Source organism: Rattus norvegicus, chromosome 16, assembly GCF_036323735.1.
Source record: "Rattus norvegicus strain BN/NHsdMcwi chromosome 16, GRCr8, whole genome shotgun sequence".
Taxonomy (NCBI): Eukaryota; Metazoa; Chordata; class Mammalia; order Rodentia; family Muridae; genus Rattus; species Rattus norvegicus.
This window is the reverse complement of record NC_086034.1, coordinates 83,575,733-83,593,492: the sequence shown is the minus strand read 5'-3', so window position 1 is coordinate 83,593,492 and position 17,760 is coordinate 83,575,733. Positions and strand designations below refer to the sequence as shown.

Here is a 17,760-nt window from a genome sequence, read left to right as displayed (position 1 = left end):
CTTTTTGTAAACTGTTTTATGCTTTGTATTTGCCGATATGTGTGCCAATGTGCCACATGCATGCCTGGTCCCCTTGGAGGCCAGAAGAGGACAGTGGATCCCCTGGGACTGTAGTCACAGACGGTTGTGAGCCATTGTATGAGTGAGTACTAGGAGTAGAACATAGGTCCTCTGGAAGTGCAGTGATCTTCCTAACCCCTGAGCCAACTCTACAGCCATAACTCTCCAGAGCTTTAGACCCAGTCCACATCAGTGTAAACTTAAACCCTTGACTGCAACCCCCAACCTGTAAGAGACACAGGCAGAGGACTCGCTTGCTTTAATGATAACATTTCCAAGGGCAGAGGCAGGCACAGCAGCACTCCACCCTGACAAGTCTCAGGTCCCTGTCACAGGCCTATGGACTCAGTACCACAGACATGGCTTTTCAAGCAGGTGATGGGTCCTGGTATAGAGACTGTCTTCAGCCCTCCTGTCTGCCCTCCTGTGCTGGCCAAGTTTTCAATTGCTATCCAATTATACTTCAACATCAGGAAACCCATGAGTAGTTCAAGTAAGTGCCCTTCACACTAGACAGTGAAGGAACACACACACACACACACACACACACACACACACACAGACACACACACACAGAGCTACAGACAGTTACAGCTGCCTGCACTGACTCTGCCATGGGACAAGGGCTCATTTCATTCTGAAGGAGCTCTGATCTCCAAGAAATCTTGCTGCATTCATGTCTGTCCTCAGACCTTTCCACAAGACCCTGAAGTGCTCACCCTACCTTTTCACTTCACCTCCTCCCAGTGAGCATAGGACTCACACCAGTGAGCACAGAGCATTAATCATCCTTGCTCCTTACACTTTAGCTTATCTTGTTCTTCTGTGTACCTCATGCATCTGTGTAACACGGACTGCCTATGCATCCTCCCCTCTGACACCCAGTGGTAAATCTGGGAAGGTGCATGATGAAGACGATGACAGACAGATGGACAGACAGGTAGACTGACAGACAGACAGACAAGCAAACAATGAAACTGCTCTGAAGTAATTCCAAAATCAAATCTAAGGGGATTATCCCAGGGGATTATCTGTGTACTGCTTGCTTCCTACACTGTTATCACTCTTGTGATAACAGAATTACGGATGGCTGATTCAGATGTTACCATCAGTCATGGGATTCTTCTCTATAGCCATGATACATCGTAGAGTAGCCTTTGAAGTTCCATAGTCCTATTGCTTTCAAACGTTCAGTGAAGCCGTGGTCCTTTAAGCACTAACTACGTAAGAGGAAGACGTCTACTGCTCTGACCTGGAACCACAGCAGTTTTACCAGGTGGCTACGCAGTTCACTTAAGGGAGACTACAGTCCGGAGATACAGTAAGCTTCAGACTCCTCATCTGCAGAGACCTCAACAGCAAGAAAGTCTCCAGCTTGTTCAGTGTGGGAGAGCAGCCCTGATGAGGCCCTGTTCTCAGCCTCCTCACCAACCTCAGGCAATGCACACAGCAAAGCCCTCCAAATCAGTCTTCTGTAGCTGGAATCGAGACTCAGTGACCTCGCCACTCTTAAATCTGGATGGACTTTACCACAAATAACTTGAGACTCATGAAAAGCAGGGTCAACCAGAAATACTGCACATAGTTAACGAGCTGCATTTAGCTAATGCGTTCTTCTGCAACCTGGGTTGTGAATTTCACAATGTCCCAAATTAGACTAACCCAAAAATCTCACTGACATTTTACATCTTAGAATTAGTAGAAGCTAATGCTGCTATTATACGAGATATAATTATATGATTGCTATAGGATATATTCCTACTATAATTAAATTCTGTTCAAAAAATGACAACCTCAATTAATGAGAATAGAACGGAAACAGGTAACACACAAATTAACCAAGGGAAAAGCAGAAAAAGGCTGTATTTATACACTAGGCTTCCCTTATCTTTTGTGTACTTTTTCCTTCTTGCATGTGTGTACATGCCTGGACATAGCTGCATATGCATGCAGATGCCTTCATCTTCTACTGTTGAGACAGAGTCTCTCTGTCCTTGAACCCAGAGCTCGCTAATTCTGCTCAGCCACACAGCCTGCCCATTCTGGGGATCTCACTTCTGCTTCCTGTGCACTGGGACTGCAGGGGACTCCAGAACCACTCAGCATCTCCATGAGAGCTGGGGACCTGGACTGCAGCCATCAATCCTGTACAGTAAACTCACTTAGCTGGCTTCCTACACCTTCTTTCCAGCCTCAGTAACATCTACAATTAAACCTGACAGACAACCGCTAATGCTGATTTGAACACATGCGCTTTTGCAATAATAAGCCCATGAGGATAGCAATGGTAAAATAATTCACCACCCACAAACAGAAACACCACAAGTCATGCAGGAGAACACGCCCGGCACTCTGGTCCTGACTAAGCTATCACACCACCCCTTCTTTTTTCTCCATCAAGCAGACCAGGCTGCTGACACAACCAACTCAGCTGGTGTCTGAATGGATACCTGTGGGCCAGACTGGGCTGTCACAGATATGTCATAAAATGTTGTTCTTCAGTCCTGCTAAAGATGGATTCAAAACCTGAGTTTTAGCTATCCACAGTACACGGTGTGCAACTGTGGCATGCCAGTGAGGTGTGTGACACCATCAATAAGTAATGGCCTGGAGATGGAGCGTAGGAGCCACTCAGACACACTAGGGGAGTGCTCCAGTACTGAGCTGTACCCTGAGCCTTACTGTGTCCTTTATGCATACAAATAAATACTACAGCCACAATCTAAGAAAGCACATATCAGTCCTAACTTGCTGATGTAGCACACACTTGGGCACAGTCCACCACACAGAACAGCAACTCACAGCACAAGCCCAGGGCCACACTGAATATGGTAGTGGGTAAACTTAAGAGCAATTGTGGAGTTAAACTAGCAGCTCTGACCTGATCAAAGTCAAACATGGAATCCACAAGTCAAAGAAACCTCCTGAAGCTCTCAGGCCCCGTGGACTTACGACACAGCTCTGGGTGGCACTCTGTGAATGTGGCCTACACAGAATCATGCCAAGGGACTCGACTTATCACGCAGAAGGGACAGTCATGAAGCCACCTGCGACACCCACTAGAGAAGGGATTTTAGAGCCCAGTCATGCTTAGCAAATGTCCCCAATAATAAAGGAAATGTAATCTATTTCCCTAGCATTTCAGACGCAGAAATGACTAAGTCTCAGTTAACCCTACAGGGCGGGAACACGAGCTGGAGGCGTGTGGAGGCAGCTCCTCCAGCCGACGCTCCGTGCCGCAGACCAAACCGCCCTCCTCAGTGAGTGAGCGAAGGAGCTCACTACGGGACAGCTCTCAGCTCATCAGCCTAGATGAATGCTAGATATCAAACTCACCTAAGGAGAAAAAATACGATTCTCCTAAAATATACTTTATGCTTCCTTTCAAATTATCCTACATTACTTGCTACAGTCTAAGAATAATGGCATAAAATGAACAATGCGTTTAATAAGCACCTGCTGCAACCTGTGACAGAACAATGATATTTCTAAGAATTCTTAAAATCACCGAGCGTTTCCGCTCTCATTAATAACTCTCTGAACACAGCCTTGGCTTATGCAACCCACTCAGTGGGTAGACCCTGACATCACAATTCCTTTGAACCTTAGCTTTTAGAAAAGAAAGCCAATTTGAAACAATAAAAAGCCCAGCAATCCAAACACTGCGCATACTTCACACAAGCACACAAGCACACAAAATGACCTTACAGTGGCAATTGGTCCGTCGACGTGGTAATCCAGGCTGAAGACATCCCACCCAGTGTCACCAGGAGAGACCTAAGAGTAATAAAATAAAACAACAAATACTGGAGAGGCTTTGTACTCACTGCTAAGGAACCTGCCAACTGCTCTAAGGAAGGGGAGTACAGGAGGTGCAGGCTTTAAGACCAGGAAGCGCTCTGCTGTGCGAGCAGGGATCTGCCCCGTTGGCACCAGCTCAGAGCGAGCGAGGGGAGAGTAGCGGAGCACATCCCAGGCGCTCTGTGATCATGTGGGAATGAGCAGCACTGTTCTGAATGAGCAGTACAGACACACGCTCGAAGTTCAACCTTTTCATGATGAACCCACACTGTCTCCTATCAAGCTCAGAAACTTAAAAACAAAAAGCCAGTGGGTTTAGTGATGAGGCAGATCAGGCAGTGAAGACTCATGCTCATGCTAAGCACAGCCCTCCTACCAGACCAGCTCCAGACTCCCGTGGTCTGAGGAGCAGACACAGTCCCTGCCTGCTGACCACATGCATGCATCACCTCCAATGTACCATTAAATGTGGTTCACGCCACTAAGCACCGTGATGCTCCCATGACCTATGGGGACCTATCCCCTCAGAAAGATGTGCACCCTCACACGCCCCCAGCACGCTCATGCACCCCAGCACGCTCATACGCCCCCAGCACCCTCACACGCCCCCAGCACCCTCACACACCCCCAGCACCCTCACAGGCCCCCAGCAGCCTCACTTACTTCCAGCAGCCTCACATCTAGTCTCTTAAGGATCTCCGGGCTGTCAAACTGGGCATTGGTGGCTCTTACAGCAGTTTCAAGAATCCCCGTCAAGTTATGCTGATACAAAGTTGTTGCGGGCCGAACAAGTTCTGGTCTTTTAAAAAGGTGTTCAAAATTAAAGATACTATTACTTAAAGTTTAAAAAAAATAATTAAAGAAGTAAAAGCTCAGAAATGGAAAAGGAGAACAGTTAGACATAGTTATGAAAGCACCATGGTCCCAAGCAATTGCTCTGTGGTCTCATTCAGGTTTCTGAGAAGGCTCTAAGAGCATTGCTCCAGACCTTGTATATGACCACTGCAAAGACAACAGAGAGACCCTCTGAGGCGCCCACACCACACTTTGGAGTGTTTTACTGTCTTCCTGCATGCTTCTTTCTCTTACCCGTGTTCACAATTTAATAAAATGCTTTTAAAAACCTCACTTCTGCTTCATTAAGAAAAGCTCGGGTTGGGGATTTAGCTCAGTGGTAGAGCGCTTGCCTAGCAAACGCAAGGCCCTGGGTTCGGTCCCCAGCTCCGAAAAATAGAAAAAAGAAAAAGAAGAAAAAAAAAAAAAGAAAAGAAAAGCTCATGACATTTACTGCCAACAAGGTTGTAGAAAGCACATTTCTTCAAAATATTAAAAACATTAATTTTCATTCAGCTTAGGCTGAGAGTACTTATGTGTGCTGTAGCATTGTGATAGTTTTCAAATTATGGCTGGCCTACTACAGGATCATTACAAATTCCTACAAAGACCCTAAGTCTAGGCAACTAAGTATGACATCATAGCTCCAGGGGGCCCAGCACCAGCACGCCGTCATCCCAGCACCCAGGCACACATCCTCAAATAGACCTGCAGCCACCAGGAGACAGGCGGATGGCTCTGAGGAGAGAGCACTGCACCACAGATGACACACCAGGAGGGGAGACAGTAGCCGGGGAGCGATGCCCAGTGCTGAGCAGACCTGCGCTCTGCTCTGCCTGGCTAGGCTGCCTGCACTTGTCCACTCTGCACACCCAGGCCTGTGACTGCCACTGTGGGTCGGCACCACGAGAGCATCTCTCTAACAGCTCGCGTCCTCTTTAACTCTCCAAGGACCCCTCCTTTACAGTGTGGAAATGCTCTACACTCGTGGGCTTGCTCCAGGGCACTACCACCCAGACTCCCCACTGGATGAGACAGGACAGCTGGGGACACCCTGGGAAGTCAGACGAACCTCAAGGTCACAGGCCCAAAACATCAGCAAGGTGTAAAGGTTTCTGTCATTTATTTGTTCTGAGGGGAACAACTTAGTAAGTTATTAAATTATTATTAAAGTGAATCCTGAGACACAGCAAGGATGATGCCCTTCAAAGGCTTCAGTGAAAGCACTGGACCTACTGTGACCACATGAGGCCACTCGCCATCAGCCCTGTGCAGAGCCCTGGGCTACCCCAGGTCTTTATTCTCCACAAGAGGAGGAAGGCCAAAGGCAGTGAAGCGGGCAATGCTGTCAAGCGGCATAAAGCATGGACTAAGACACCAATTCAAAATACTTATCTATCAAATTAATTTCAAACATTAGCCAAGCTAACTGTTACGAGCTCCTGACTCCACCCACGCAGGGAGCCACTGCACACATCGTGATATTCACAGGGACGTGAGGCCTCCCGTGAACTTGGCCTGGTACACATCTGATGGTCTGCTGGCTGCCAGACACAACTGTAAGGAATTAATCCATGAAACTCTTATCTATGTAAAGCTTGCTTTAAACACAGATTTGTAAAATCAACTCATTTCCTCCTGATGCTACTTGTTCCTTTAAAGAAAACCCGTTAGGTCCTTATCATGTTAAAGACGGAGCTTCTCACTTTAGCAGATCCATTAGGTGCCGTATGAAGTCTCCTTGGCCAAGCAGCAGGTACCGGCGCATGGCCTGCATGTGCTCCAGCAGACTGTACTTTCTGTTGAGGACATCCAACAGGTATTTGCTGGTCTCAAAATAAGCAGCATCAATTTTCCCTTGAAATGCATTTTCTAAGTCTGTGAATAAGTCCGCAGCTGTAAAAACAAGAGGGACAGGCACACGTCCATATGCAGCACGTATCATAACAGAGGAACAGTAAAGGCATTATGGAACCCAAGCTAGCCCATCAATGTAGACCCAACCCAGGCACGGTCAATGAAGGCATAGCAGTCATGAGCCCAAGAGGCCAGCGCACCTTGGACCAAGAGCAGATGCTGGCACTTGCTGTCCAGGAGGAGCGGCCCCAGCACTGCGCGTAAGCGCAAGGCTCACCCTGCAGGCAGTAGCTAAAGTTGTCTCACTTATCTTGTCTCACAACCACAGAGCATCAGAGTCCCAGCAGGACTGAGAATCTGGGGGCCACCTGCACCTCGTGCATGATCTAAGCATGGTGGAAAGGTCATAACTCCAATACTACAGTCTTCCAACTTCTTAACTGTCTCTATCTCTTAAACACAGGGATCTTCCCCAGACTCAAGATAGCAAGAACACTAGTAACCTGGAGATAAGCTGCTGGGAAAACAGAGGCTGAGGCAGGAAGCAAGAGAGAAGAGGGAGAGGGACAGGTGGCAGATTTCCACTAGCTGCCAAGGGAACCTGTAAACTGCGGCAGGCAGATCCTGGAGTCACGCCTCCCACCTGCCTTACCTATCAACCGTCTTTTCATCGTCACGGGAATAAAGCCATGCAAATCACTAAGGAGGTAACAGCTTGCTTGATTCAATGCCACTAACTCCATGTTAAAAAATTTGAGTAACCACACAGTAATAGGTATTTCACACGTGTTCACATACACTCTGTATGAACGTATTTTAGTGGTCCAGGTATACAGATGCTACGCAGGAAAGAGCTTTAAGCAACATTATCATGGTCACCACTAGGGTTCCTACCACTGTCCATATCACCCTCTCACACCATCATAACCACATGACCACCCCCACCCCATCCCTACCACCCCCACCCCATCCCTACCACCACCACCACAATCACCACTACCGTCACCACCACCGTCATCACCACTACAGCTGCCATACCGTCACGAGGTGACTCTGCCGACTTGGTCACAGCTATCATTTTTGTAGTAGGTGTCTGATCATGACAAACTTGGTGCAAGAAATTTATTGACTTTCCTATCAAAAGGACCTAAAAAGAAAAATAAGCTATGATTCATCTTTACACAAGTTAGTGATCCAAACACATCGAATATTCCCACATTGCACATTAGCTACGGATTTTAAAACACAGGACATAAGCACTGGATCTCCACCAGGTAAGTTCTAGGAGCTCAAACAGCACACCAACAAACACACATCACCATGGGCCACCAGCAGAACACAACCAAACTTCCTTAAGTGACGCTCAGCTGCCACCCACCTAGTCCAAGCACTGAGCAATGGCGGTCAACATTGAATGGGGGTGTCCTGCCCCACCTACCTTCCTAGACTGGTCCATCGTAATAAAGGAAGGGATCATTGATTTCCTCAGGGTGTACTTGTCATGCCACAGACGGTCGGTTTTAACTGTTGGATCTGACGCCACAAAAAACTAAGAGTAAAAGAACACTGGGCGTTAGAAATAGCTCTGAAAAGACGTGGTGGTGCACACCTTTAATCCCAGCACTTGGGAGGCAGAGGCAGGTGGACTCTTGAGTTCAAGACCAGCCTGGTCTACATGATAGTTCCAGGTCAGCCAGGGCCAAACAGAGAAACTCTGTTTCAAAAAACCAAAAATTAGAATGAAGAAATACTTGTGAAAATACTATAGTAACAAGGACATTAATATAGTTACTCTATAAGTAAGTTCTTCAGACACAAAGAGTCCACTCGCTTACACAATAAACTTATTTAACAAAGCACTCTGGATGGAAAGCTAGGCTGTGTTCCAGATAATTTAAACCAAACCACAACAAAAGCAAGTTGCACTTCTCCGTGAGGACTCAGGAGTTAGATCCAGAGTGAGGGCAGTGAAGCCTCTCCCTGGCAGCCTCCAGGACCCGTGTCCCGAGGGTTCTGCTGCCGTGGCATCCGCACGAAGCTCCAGCACTTTCTCAGCACTCAAGACCAGTGGCCCTCATTTGTGCGCTCATGACCACCTCCACCTCAGAGTGCAGTGCCACAGGCTGGAGCAGCAGCTGACACAGTGTCCACAAACGACAACACAAGACAAGAGTCCACAACACAAGAGCTCCCATGCCAAGGCCACCAGCAACCAAGCAGCCAAAGGGCGCTAAAGAGACTTTCTTATGAGCCTCTCCCGGCACTACCTATGAGAAACACACCTTCTCCCTCATCCAAGTCACAGGAAGAAGATCCCGCGGCCACTGCCCCCCTTATCTACAGTACAAAGAGACCACTTTCAGGTGAGCTACGAGGCTTAGTACCACTGCCCTGATCCCTACCAACCCACTCTCCAGAAGCAGAACTGACGAGTGAGTTATGTCCAATTTCTATGTATCTGACAGCACACACTTGTGTGCTAGCACGCCCACCAGCAGGGCCCCTGTATTCTATACCCTTAGCTAAATGAGACAGCAGACGGCCACAGTGCCAATGCCCTTTGGTGGTTCCCCCGGGCCCTGACCTGGTCTGGTTGCTGCTGTTAGAAGTGTAAGCTTCCTATTCTCATCCCACTTTCCAGATTACAGAAACAGCATTCAGTGTACTCTTACCACTCTATTTTGTCCTGTATTATATCTATCGCTATTTACCTTCAAAAAATATTACCCTTTCATTAGGAAAGCTTTTTGATTGAAATACATTACACTCTAACATGCTACTAAATGTCAAAAGCAATCCGGGGTAGTACATGCTTTAATCCCAGCAATTGGGTGGCAGACATATCTTTGCAAGTTCTAGGCCAGCCAGGACTACATAGCAAGATTTTTGTCTCAAAAATAAGTAAGTAAATAAATAAACAACCTGTAAGTGAGAAACTACTAGATTAATTAACTCCAACAGTGGTTTATCTTGGGTTTTGTACTTAAACAACAACACAGTTGATAATAAAGCCAGAGTTGCTGGGGAAATGCCAAGAACAAGCGAGCATGCCAATGACCCGTAACGACCATGTGAGCACTAACACAGCCTCTGACTTTGTCACAGCCTTCCAAGGACTCAAAGAAGAGTACTAATCCTTCCAGGAAAAACAAGATGCAAATTTACATTTATAAATACAGGGCATACTAACAGCTAGTCAGGATTTCAAAGGAACTTTATAAGAACTGGATGAAGAATAGCTGAGTGTCAGAAAGTGACACTCATCATTTACTTCCAAGAAAAAATGAGGTAGGACATGGTGCACAGTCCATGTGAAACTGAGAAAACACAGCACACTCCCAGGCTAACTTCTGCTAGAAGTGCTTACACCAGCAAGACATTTAAGTTGCACAACTGTGTAAACCAGAAAAGCTTAATAACTGACACCACATAAACATTTTGCTGTTTTTGTTGTTTTAGATGGCAACATTCTCTCAGAGCAGTTAACGAGTTTTCTTCTGCAGAAATCCACTCTGAGATGATAACTGTCATTTAAGATGAGGTCTCACCCATGGGTTTGCAGGCTAAGCTTTTGAATGCTGACACTCTTGTGACCAGATTATTTGTTTCTAAGGGATTATTTGTTTATAAGTAACTAATCTAACTTACACTCTTGCTTAAAATACATTACGGAGGCAGCTTGGAGAAATAAACGCTCCATTAGGATGAGGTTATCATGTAGCACATACTGAACTAGGAAATGCTCTAAACCCACCGTAACATCTCCCTGGCGACCTTCACCATGCCACCACTGCCCTTTGGCTTCCCATTCAACAGATTAGATTAATTGCATATAAATTATATTCCTGTGATTCACTTAACCACAAGAGCTAGTTTTTATAGACAGCACACCAATTCATCCTGATAGTTTGAGTGCAGCTGGGTTTCCATCAGTCTGAACAATAAGAAATTTTAATTTAAACTATTAAAAACCTCCCAGGCAATTCAGTCATCTTTGGAAGTCATGAACACATTGCTTCATCTAGGGCACAGGAGCGTGCAATCACTCTACGAGCAGCCAGTGGCGAGCACAAAGGGTGTGCTCATCTTTAGAATATAATGAGCTCTGTGAGACATATATGGTGGCAGAGGAAGGACCAAGGTCGGGATATAATTGCATAAGTCTGCACTGTAGTGATGCACTGCCCCTCAAGGTCCTTTAATTTCTACCATTGTGTCAATCACAGAAAGAATCCAGGAAAAAATAAAACGTCATTGTACCCTGATTTCTCATTAACTGCTAGACAAAGGCACACTCCCACCCCAAAACAGGAGCAGAGGGGTGATCCTCAGCGTGCAGCTTCGTTTCTAGGAACCAGACACATCGGCAGATGACAGAGGCTCCCACAGCAACCTCCCTCTCCCAGCACCCACTCAGGGCTCCAGCTTAGTTCTTAAGAGAGCTCACGTCCCCTTCCGAGGTTGAAATCCAGCAGCTTCCTGATCACAAAGGTCATGGACAAGGCAAATGCTCACAGAACAGTACTCAAAGGGCTTGGTGGGCTAAACTCAATCCAAAGCATCTCATGTGTGGGATGTGGGTGGAGCTGTTTTCTTTATGTCGTGTTGGCAGCATTTACTGACATAGAGAAACAAGGGGTTTTGTCACTGTCTGATGGTCCGTGAGTCTGACCACCTCCCTCCCGATGTACTTCCACACACACACGATGTACTTCGCCTAGGGTTTCCTCATGATAAGACCACGTGACCTAAGACGGGCTAAGCCAATTTCTTCCTATCTTTTCTCCCGGACTGGATCCCTCTCCACTCCTGTCTTGCCAGAGTGAACACAGTGCTGAGTAGGAGTGATGGCAGCATACACACTGTCACGTTCTTCAACCAGAGACAAGTGGGACAGCCTCTTACCAGTCAGACTGTAACTGACTGTCCCAAAGCCAGACCTTTTCTGGTGAAGGTTTTACCACCCAATTGTGCTAAACGTCAATAGACAATTCTCTAACATCAACAGAGTAGACTGGGCCCCTAAATTCTTATCATGCCTGTCACGATGGTAGACTAAGGTCCACACCTATGTAATGAATTACTGGGATAAATCTCCGTTTGATAACAATGTTTTCAATATGTGGAATTCTAAATTCTGCTTTTAGAGGCTTCTACACCTAAGAGAATATCACACATTTGTCTTGTGTGGTGCTACGCTGGCCTCATAAAATGAACTTAAACCTTCCTTCCTGTTGTACTTTCTTAAGTTTGATATGCAAACAAAGGGACTGGCAGACAAAGGACTAGGGACCTTGGTCTTGCCCGTGCCCTGTGCGAACTCGGGTTAGACATTGGTCTCTGACTGTAGAATCTTTAGTGTGGGGAGGTGTGGGTAAACTGATGGATCAACAGAGGAAGATGCTAGCTCTTAGCTAATCCAGGAAAGGGTCCAGGAGATATTTGCAGAACTCATAGAACTTTCTTAAACTAACTCAAAAGAAAAGCTTGAAAACAATATAATCTTGCCGAGGGATGAGAACTGATTTTATGCTTGCTGAGTGCAGAGATGGACTAACTCTGGCACTCAGCAGACAAACACGCTCACTGAGTAACACATAAAGCCCAGGGCTGGAGCCCTGGCTCAGTGAGGAGGGGCAGCTCCGAGCTTAAGAGCAGGTGTCACAGTTGCAGAGGATGGAGTTGATCCCCACCACCCACAGTGGATGGCTCACAACTTCCTAGAGTTCCAGCTCCAGGGAGCCAGAGCCCCCTTCCATGGACACCGCGCTCACCCACACACAATTTACAAATATGAAACAAGGCTCTTTTTTCTTGGTCTCACAGTCGTTTGCATAAATGTTACGGTTTCCAATGCTGTTGTGAGACTTCTGTCTGTGCCTCTGCATCTTTATGTTTCCGTGTCCTTCCTTTGGCTCCTTTTCTTCTGTTTGTTCACTTATTTCTCCTATTCCAGCATATTCGTTTTTATTTTACCATATTTTATTATTTTCTAGATGCCAATTTGTATTCTAATGAGAGGAAAGGGCGGGAGAGGAGGTAGGGAGGACCTGAGAGGAGCTGGGGAGGGGAAACCATAATCAGAATATATTATATGGAAAAAATAGAAAAAATAATAATATCATTAAAAAACAGAAGCAAACACCCTGGATATAGTGACACATATCTGCAACCCACATACAAAGACACGCATGCACCCATGCATGCTCACAATAAATCAAACGTTAAGTCTTACTCGTATTTCAAGCAACCAGGTATCTTCAGAAAAATACCCCACATGTATACCTACAGCGAGCGCATCAGTCTGAGAAACGTAATCAACAACTGTGTACGCACATTTCAGAAATCCAGACAGAAGCTTGGTGATACAGGTCAGTGGAGCGTTTGTCTGGCAAACATGGCCTGGATTCAACCCACCGCCCACCTAAAAAATATCTTCTCCTACACCCACTTCTGCAGCAAACAGCAGGGTTTCTGCTGTGAGTGCTGTACATTGTGTCTGTGAACGCCTCAGCCTCTTAGCATACGTGGACTTACGATACAGCTCTGATCGTGTTTCCGTCTTTCCTTTCTTACTGCTGCGGACAACACTTTTGAGTGTGTTGTCCCTGTTCCCCAACAGCCAAAGTCCTCTGGTTTACCACACAGTCTGTGCCAGGTATCTTAGGAACTCACATGTTGCCTCACACGTAACTACTGTTTTCAAAAGGAAAACAGACACGAATGCAGTAGCTTGCTTTACTCAATCAGCAGCACCTAGGGACCAGGTTTATAAAACAGCCATGTAAGAAGACCGCTGCCCTGGGCTGAGTCGCCAGGCCCCAGAAGAGCCGCCCTCCCTGTGCCATCAGTCCGCTGACTCCCAGCACTGACACTGGAGTGCGGGCACAGTGCGGTTCAGAGCGGAGATAATGGCTGAGAAAGGCACACTGCAGAGGTGGTAGCCATGCCCCGTAGCCCCAAGCCCCCATACTCACTTCATGGTAAGTGTCCTCCAACTCCCCGTCGTATATCCATCGGTAGAGGAAGCTCAGGACAGGGTGAGACACTAAGCTCAGAATGTGCTGCACCAGGGACTTCATGTAGGGGTCCCCTGTCTTTGTGTAGGCGTGAACAGCAGAGGCCAGCTCACCCCCCTTCCGTCCTAGGGGAAATGGGGGAAAATACACAGAAATAGCCACATTTGAATTCATGGCACAAACCAATCAATAAACACTAACCAAAGACAGCCAAGTAGCAGAGATAAAATGCACCTGCTTTCTTCAGTTAGCGAGGACTTCCTATATTCAACACAGCAGCAGCGGGCCATGCACACGGCCTGGGCACTAAGATTCAGAATCTGGCTTTATACAGAAATACTCAAGGAAGAGTCAGCCAAGAAGTTTGTCAGGTGTAAAACCAGCTGCCCAGCCTAGACACTTGAGTTCACACTTCATGTTGCACTTTAGTTCACATCTAAGTACCCATGAGACGCAGACGGTGTAAGGATCAGGAGTGACAAGACTTGGGCTGTGGCACACAAGGCCCAACTCCCTGCAGTGCAGTGCAGTGCAATGGTTAGTGTGACACTGTTCAGCAGGACCCCTGAGGAAGGTGCAGAAGCCACAGAACCGGGTCCCGGCAACACAAGCACAGCAGTCATCAGTTTGTGTCAGAAGCTGAGGGCTTTACATGGCCCCTAGTTTTATACAGACTGCTCCGATGTGCAAGTAAAGGAGTATGAACAGACACCCAGGATTCCAGGAGCAGGTCTTACAGCAGTGTCTGCGAAGACCAAACAGGACAGACAAGACTGCTGCAAGACACAGAGCAGCCTCACACAGAACACCTCCTTCCCAGCGTCATCTCAGGCTAATGGCAGGCTGCCCTGGTCCCAGGTTACTTTCCCTGTGAGCCTGTAGCTATGATCTGCAGTACCCTCAGCCAGAGCAGAATCACAGGCCCTACCTACAGACAAGTTTTCACTCAAGCATGTCTAGAAGCACAGAAAAGAGGAACTCAGGAGACCTTGGCAGTGATCTACCAGCGCAGCAAGGGTCTTTAATCTTATTTTGGGATCATATGTCCAAACCAGGAGGCGCCGCAGTGTGAGGCTACTCTCCAGTCCCACATTCACACCCTGATCATCTTCTAGCTGGAGCTAAAAAACAACAGGAAAGGTTAAGCAGAAGTGAGTGAGTACAGCCCATCACCCCTAAACCCACACACGGTGAGAACAAGGCCTCAGCTACCCTAACAATAACGTCACAGTCGTTTGTAAAACTACAGCACTCCCAGGCTACATATGGTAGACGGGCCCGGAAATGGACAATTAATTGGCTCTAGGCTGCAATGAACAGATCTGATACTATGGAAGCCATTACTCTTGTATACGTACGAAGTAACAAATCCTCTCTACATTATTGATTTTCTAACTCTTGAAACTTGAAGGACTCACAGGGGAAGTCCTTACCTGGGAGTGCAGAACAGAGAGGAGCCTGTAGTATTCTTTGAGCTCTTGGTGCAACGCAGCACAAAAACTCTGTGAGGGAAGACAGGCAAGGTTAAAAAACACGCACACACACCTCGCTCTTCGAGAGGAGACAACGCCTTCCCACAGAGCTCAGTGCAGCTGAGATCCTGAACCTGTAGCATCTATTTTGATAACAAGAAGCTTGAACCTTACAGAAGAGAAATGGAGATGTGTCGGATTTTCATGAAGCTACATGTGTGGGTCACTTCAGAGAACGGCCCTTTAACATGGCGTCCTTTCTAAGTTTTAGCAGTTACAATAACTTTCTTGAATGCTTTTCCAAGCATTAGGAACTTCTGCCAGCCTCAGTGTTGACACGATTTACTTTCCCATGCAGAGCACTGAACACTGCCTGCTCTCTGCATCTCTGACCTGAACTAAAGACACTGTCAGAAGTGGGAAAGAAGGACCCGCTGGCCTGCAGTCCAGTGAAAGTGTCCTCTGGCATGAACCCAAGGCTATAAACAGAGCACACAGTCCAAAGTCTGTCTGCAAGACACGCTACCATCAACAACCATAAGGCCTGAAGCCTTACCCCATTAAATAAATATGTGGGCTCCATGGCTCCCCACCTTAGGGCTATGCACCAGCTCATAAATCATGGGCCTGTTTTGCCACTCAGAAGAATGAAATGCCCTTTTAGTTTTAAAAATGAAACTAAAATACAAAATACCCTTCTGGTTAAAAAATGAACACAAAAGGAACATTTTAATCTCCTGTAGTTATAAAAATAAGCTTTGCAAAACACACCAGCCTTGCAGACACACAACAACACTTCAAAGGTCAGACTTGCAAGATGAACTGCCCCAACCTAGGGAACCACAAAGTCCTCAGTGAAGTGCTGGGCTCCCAAGGAAGGCTAACACTTCCAAAGCTCCCACTCCCACAACCACACACATACACACGTGGATAGGTTTTATATACAGAAATAACTAGCATGGGACATAGAAATCCTCACTGACTAGCAGTTTCACTAATGTTCACAGAGGCAGCAATGCGGAATTTGTTCAGGTACAACATCTCATTTTACAAAACCACCACCCCAGAGTCCAAAAGGACAGAACCACAAACATATTTATATAAAATATAAACAATTTATCAAATGATCAAGAGTTCACGTTGTAGTCTGATGTGGAAAATGCAAACATGCAGACTACACAGCTGAAATTACTAGTTGGTCCACATCAAAATGCCACACAGCAGGGTTCTCTCAGCACATTCCTCTCCCACAGCCAGAGGGAGCCAGTTGGGCCGCCTGGGCTTGCCAGAGGAGGAGCAGAGCTGAAAACTGTCTGTCCTAGGAGCCAGTGTCCCTCTGCACAACCCGTCCCATGTTGAGTCTGAGAAGGGCTCTGCTGAGGCCTCAGGGAGAATGTGCATAGAAATGACCAAGACAGGCACAAAGAAGACAGTCCAGCAGGAAGATGGATCCCCAACAAGAGCAGTCAAGCAGGCTAACACGGACGGCCATAACTCCTTGACAGCAGCAGCAGCAGAACAACAGACAGAAAAGGCTTCATTCAGTACAGGAGTCACATCACCCTACCTGTGCTGTGAGACGCTTATGATGCTACTACAGTGGTAAAGTATCTAAGATACACATCTGACAACTTGTCAATACCCAGGCTGTATAAAAGGGTGGAGAGAGCCACACTGTCTGAGTTTCAAAAGAATAGAACTGGACATTTCTCAAAAGGCAAAGCCAATAAGCATATGAAAAAAATGTCCAAATCACTAATCATCTGGGAAATGCAAATCAAAATGTGAAAGACTCCAGTAAGAGCCGGAATCATCAGGCGGACAGGGAGGAAGGGGAGCCAGCACACTGCTTGTTGGGGTGAGCCCTGGGTCAGCTACTAAGAGGCTCCGCAGGTAAGTACCCAGCACAACTTCAAGTGGCAACACGCCATGGGCCCTGCAGACAGTCAGTGTGCTGAGGGGACAGCGGCACTGTCCATCCTGGCTGCACTATTCACAACAGCCAAACGTGGACGTGGGTGTCACAGGCAAGACACACCACATCTTCCACACGACCAGAAAGGAGTGAGACTGTCATACAATGTCATACATTCTCCTAGACAGGACTACGAGTGAAGCAAAGAATGGACTCTGCCTCTGTGCTACAGGCGCTGGCCCCAGGCAGGCCTGCTTCTAATATCAGCCCTCAGAGGAGGAGAGGAGCAATGGCCAGCAGGCCAATTTCCTAGGCAGAACCAAGAGGAAACTGCTAGGCTCAAGGCCAGGGGCTAACTACGCAGTCTCTCCTCACCTTCAGTTATAGAAAGAAACTATGGTGAATGAACAGAATCTGTGTAGGGTGACAAATCTGTGCTGTCAAACTTGAAACTTCAAAGTCCTATTCCTGACCACAAGCCATGCAGCCCTCCCATGCTCCTGACCACCAGCCCCACTGCAGCATCTCTCTGTGCTGTCTCTGAGAGCCTCTCAGTAAATTTCTGTCAGTAACACCAGCAGCAATTCCTACCTAAGAATCCAACTGAGACCAAAGGCATGGACCACTAAACCTGTCCAAGAGGCTGGGGCTCTGGAAGTACTCCACACTCACATTTTATTCTGCTGCTCCCTCAAGATCCAGCAGTCAAGAGACAAAGGTGCCTGCTTCAAGTGACACTGCAGTAGGTCCCTCAGTGCCCACCGTGGACACCCTGGCAGTGACACCTGTAAGTCCCCACTTC

The 17,760-nt window shown here is 47.0% G+C and overlaps 1 protein-coding gene across 3 annotated transcripts in view; it reads right to left on the bottom strand.

The window, feature by feature from the left end:
- Positions 1 to 17,760, bottom strand: part of Tubgcp3 (tubulin gamma complex component 3) — a 60,677-nt gene that overhangs the window by 21,134 nt on the left and 21,783 nt on the right. For all 3 annotated transcript variants that reach the window (XM_063275461.1, XM_006253441.5, NM_001107323.2), the window contains 8 exons: positions 15,005 to 15,073; positions 14,560 to 14,692; positions 13,530 to 13,696; positions 7,991 to 8,101; positions 7,591 to 7,699; positions 6,402 to 6,591; positions 4,525 to 4,660; positions 3,769 to 3,837 (listed from right to left, as the gene is read on the bottom strand). In XM_063275461.1, coding sequence (XP_063131531.1) covers positions 3,769 to 3,837; positions 4,525 to 4,660; positions 6,402 to 6,591; positions 7,591 to 7,699; positions 7,991 to 8,101; positions 13,530 to 13,696; positions 14,560 to 14,692; positions 15,005 to 15,073 — 984 coding nt within the window. The remainder of the gene's footprint in view (positions 1 to 3,768; positions 3,838 to 4,524; positions 4,661 to 6,401; positions 6,592 to 7,590; positions 7,700 to 7,990; positions 8,102 to 13,529; positions 13,697 to 14,559; positions 14,693 to 15,004; positions 15,074 to 17,760) is intronic.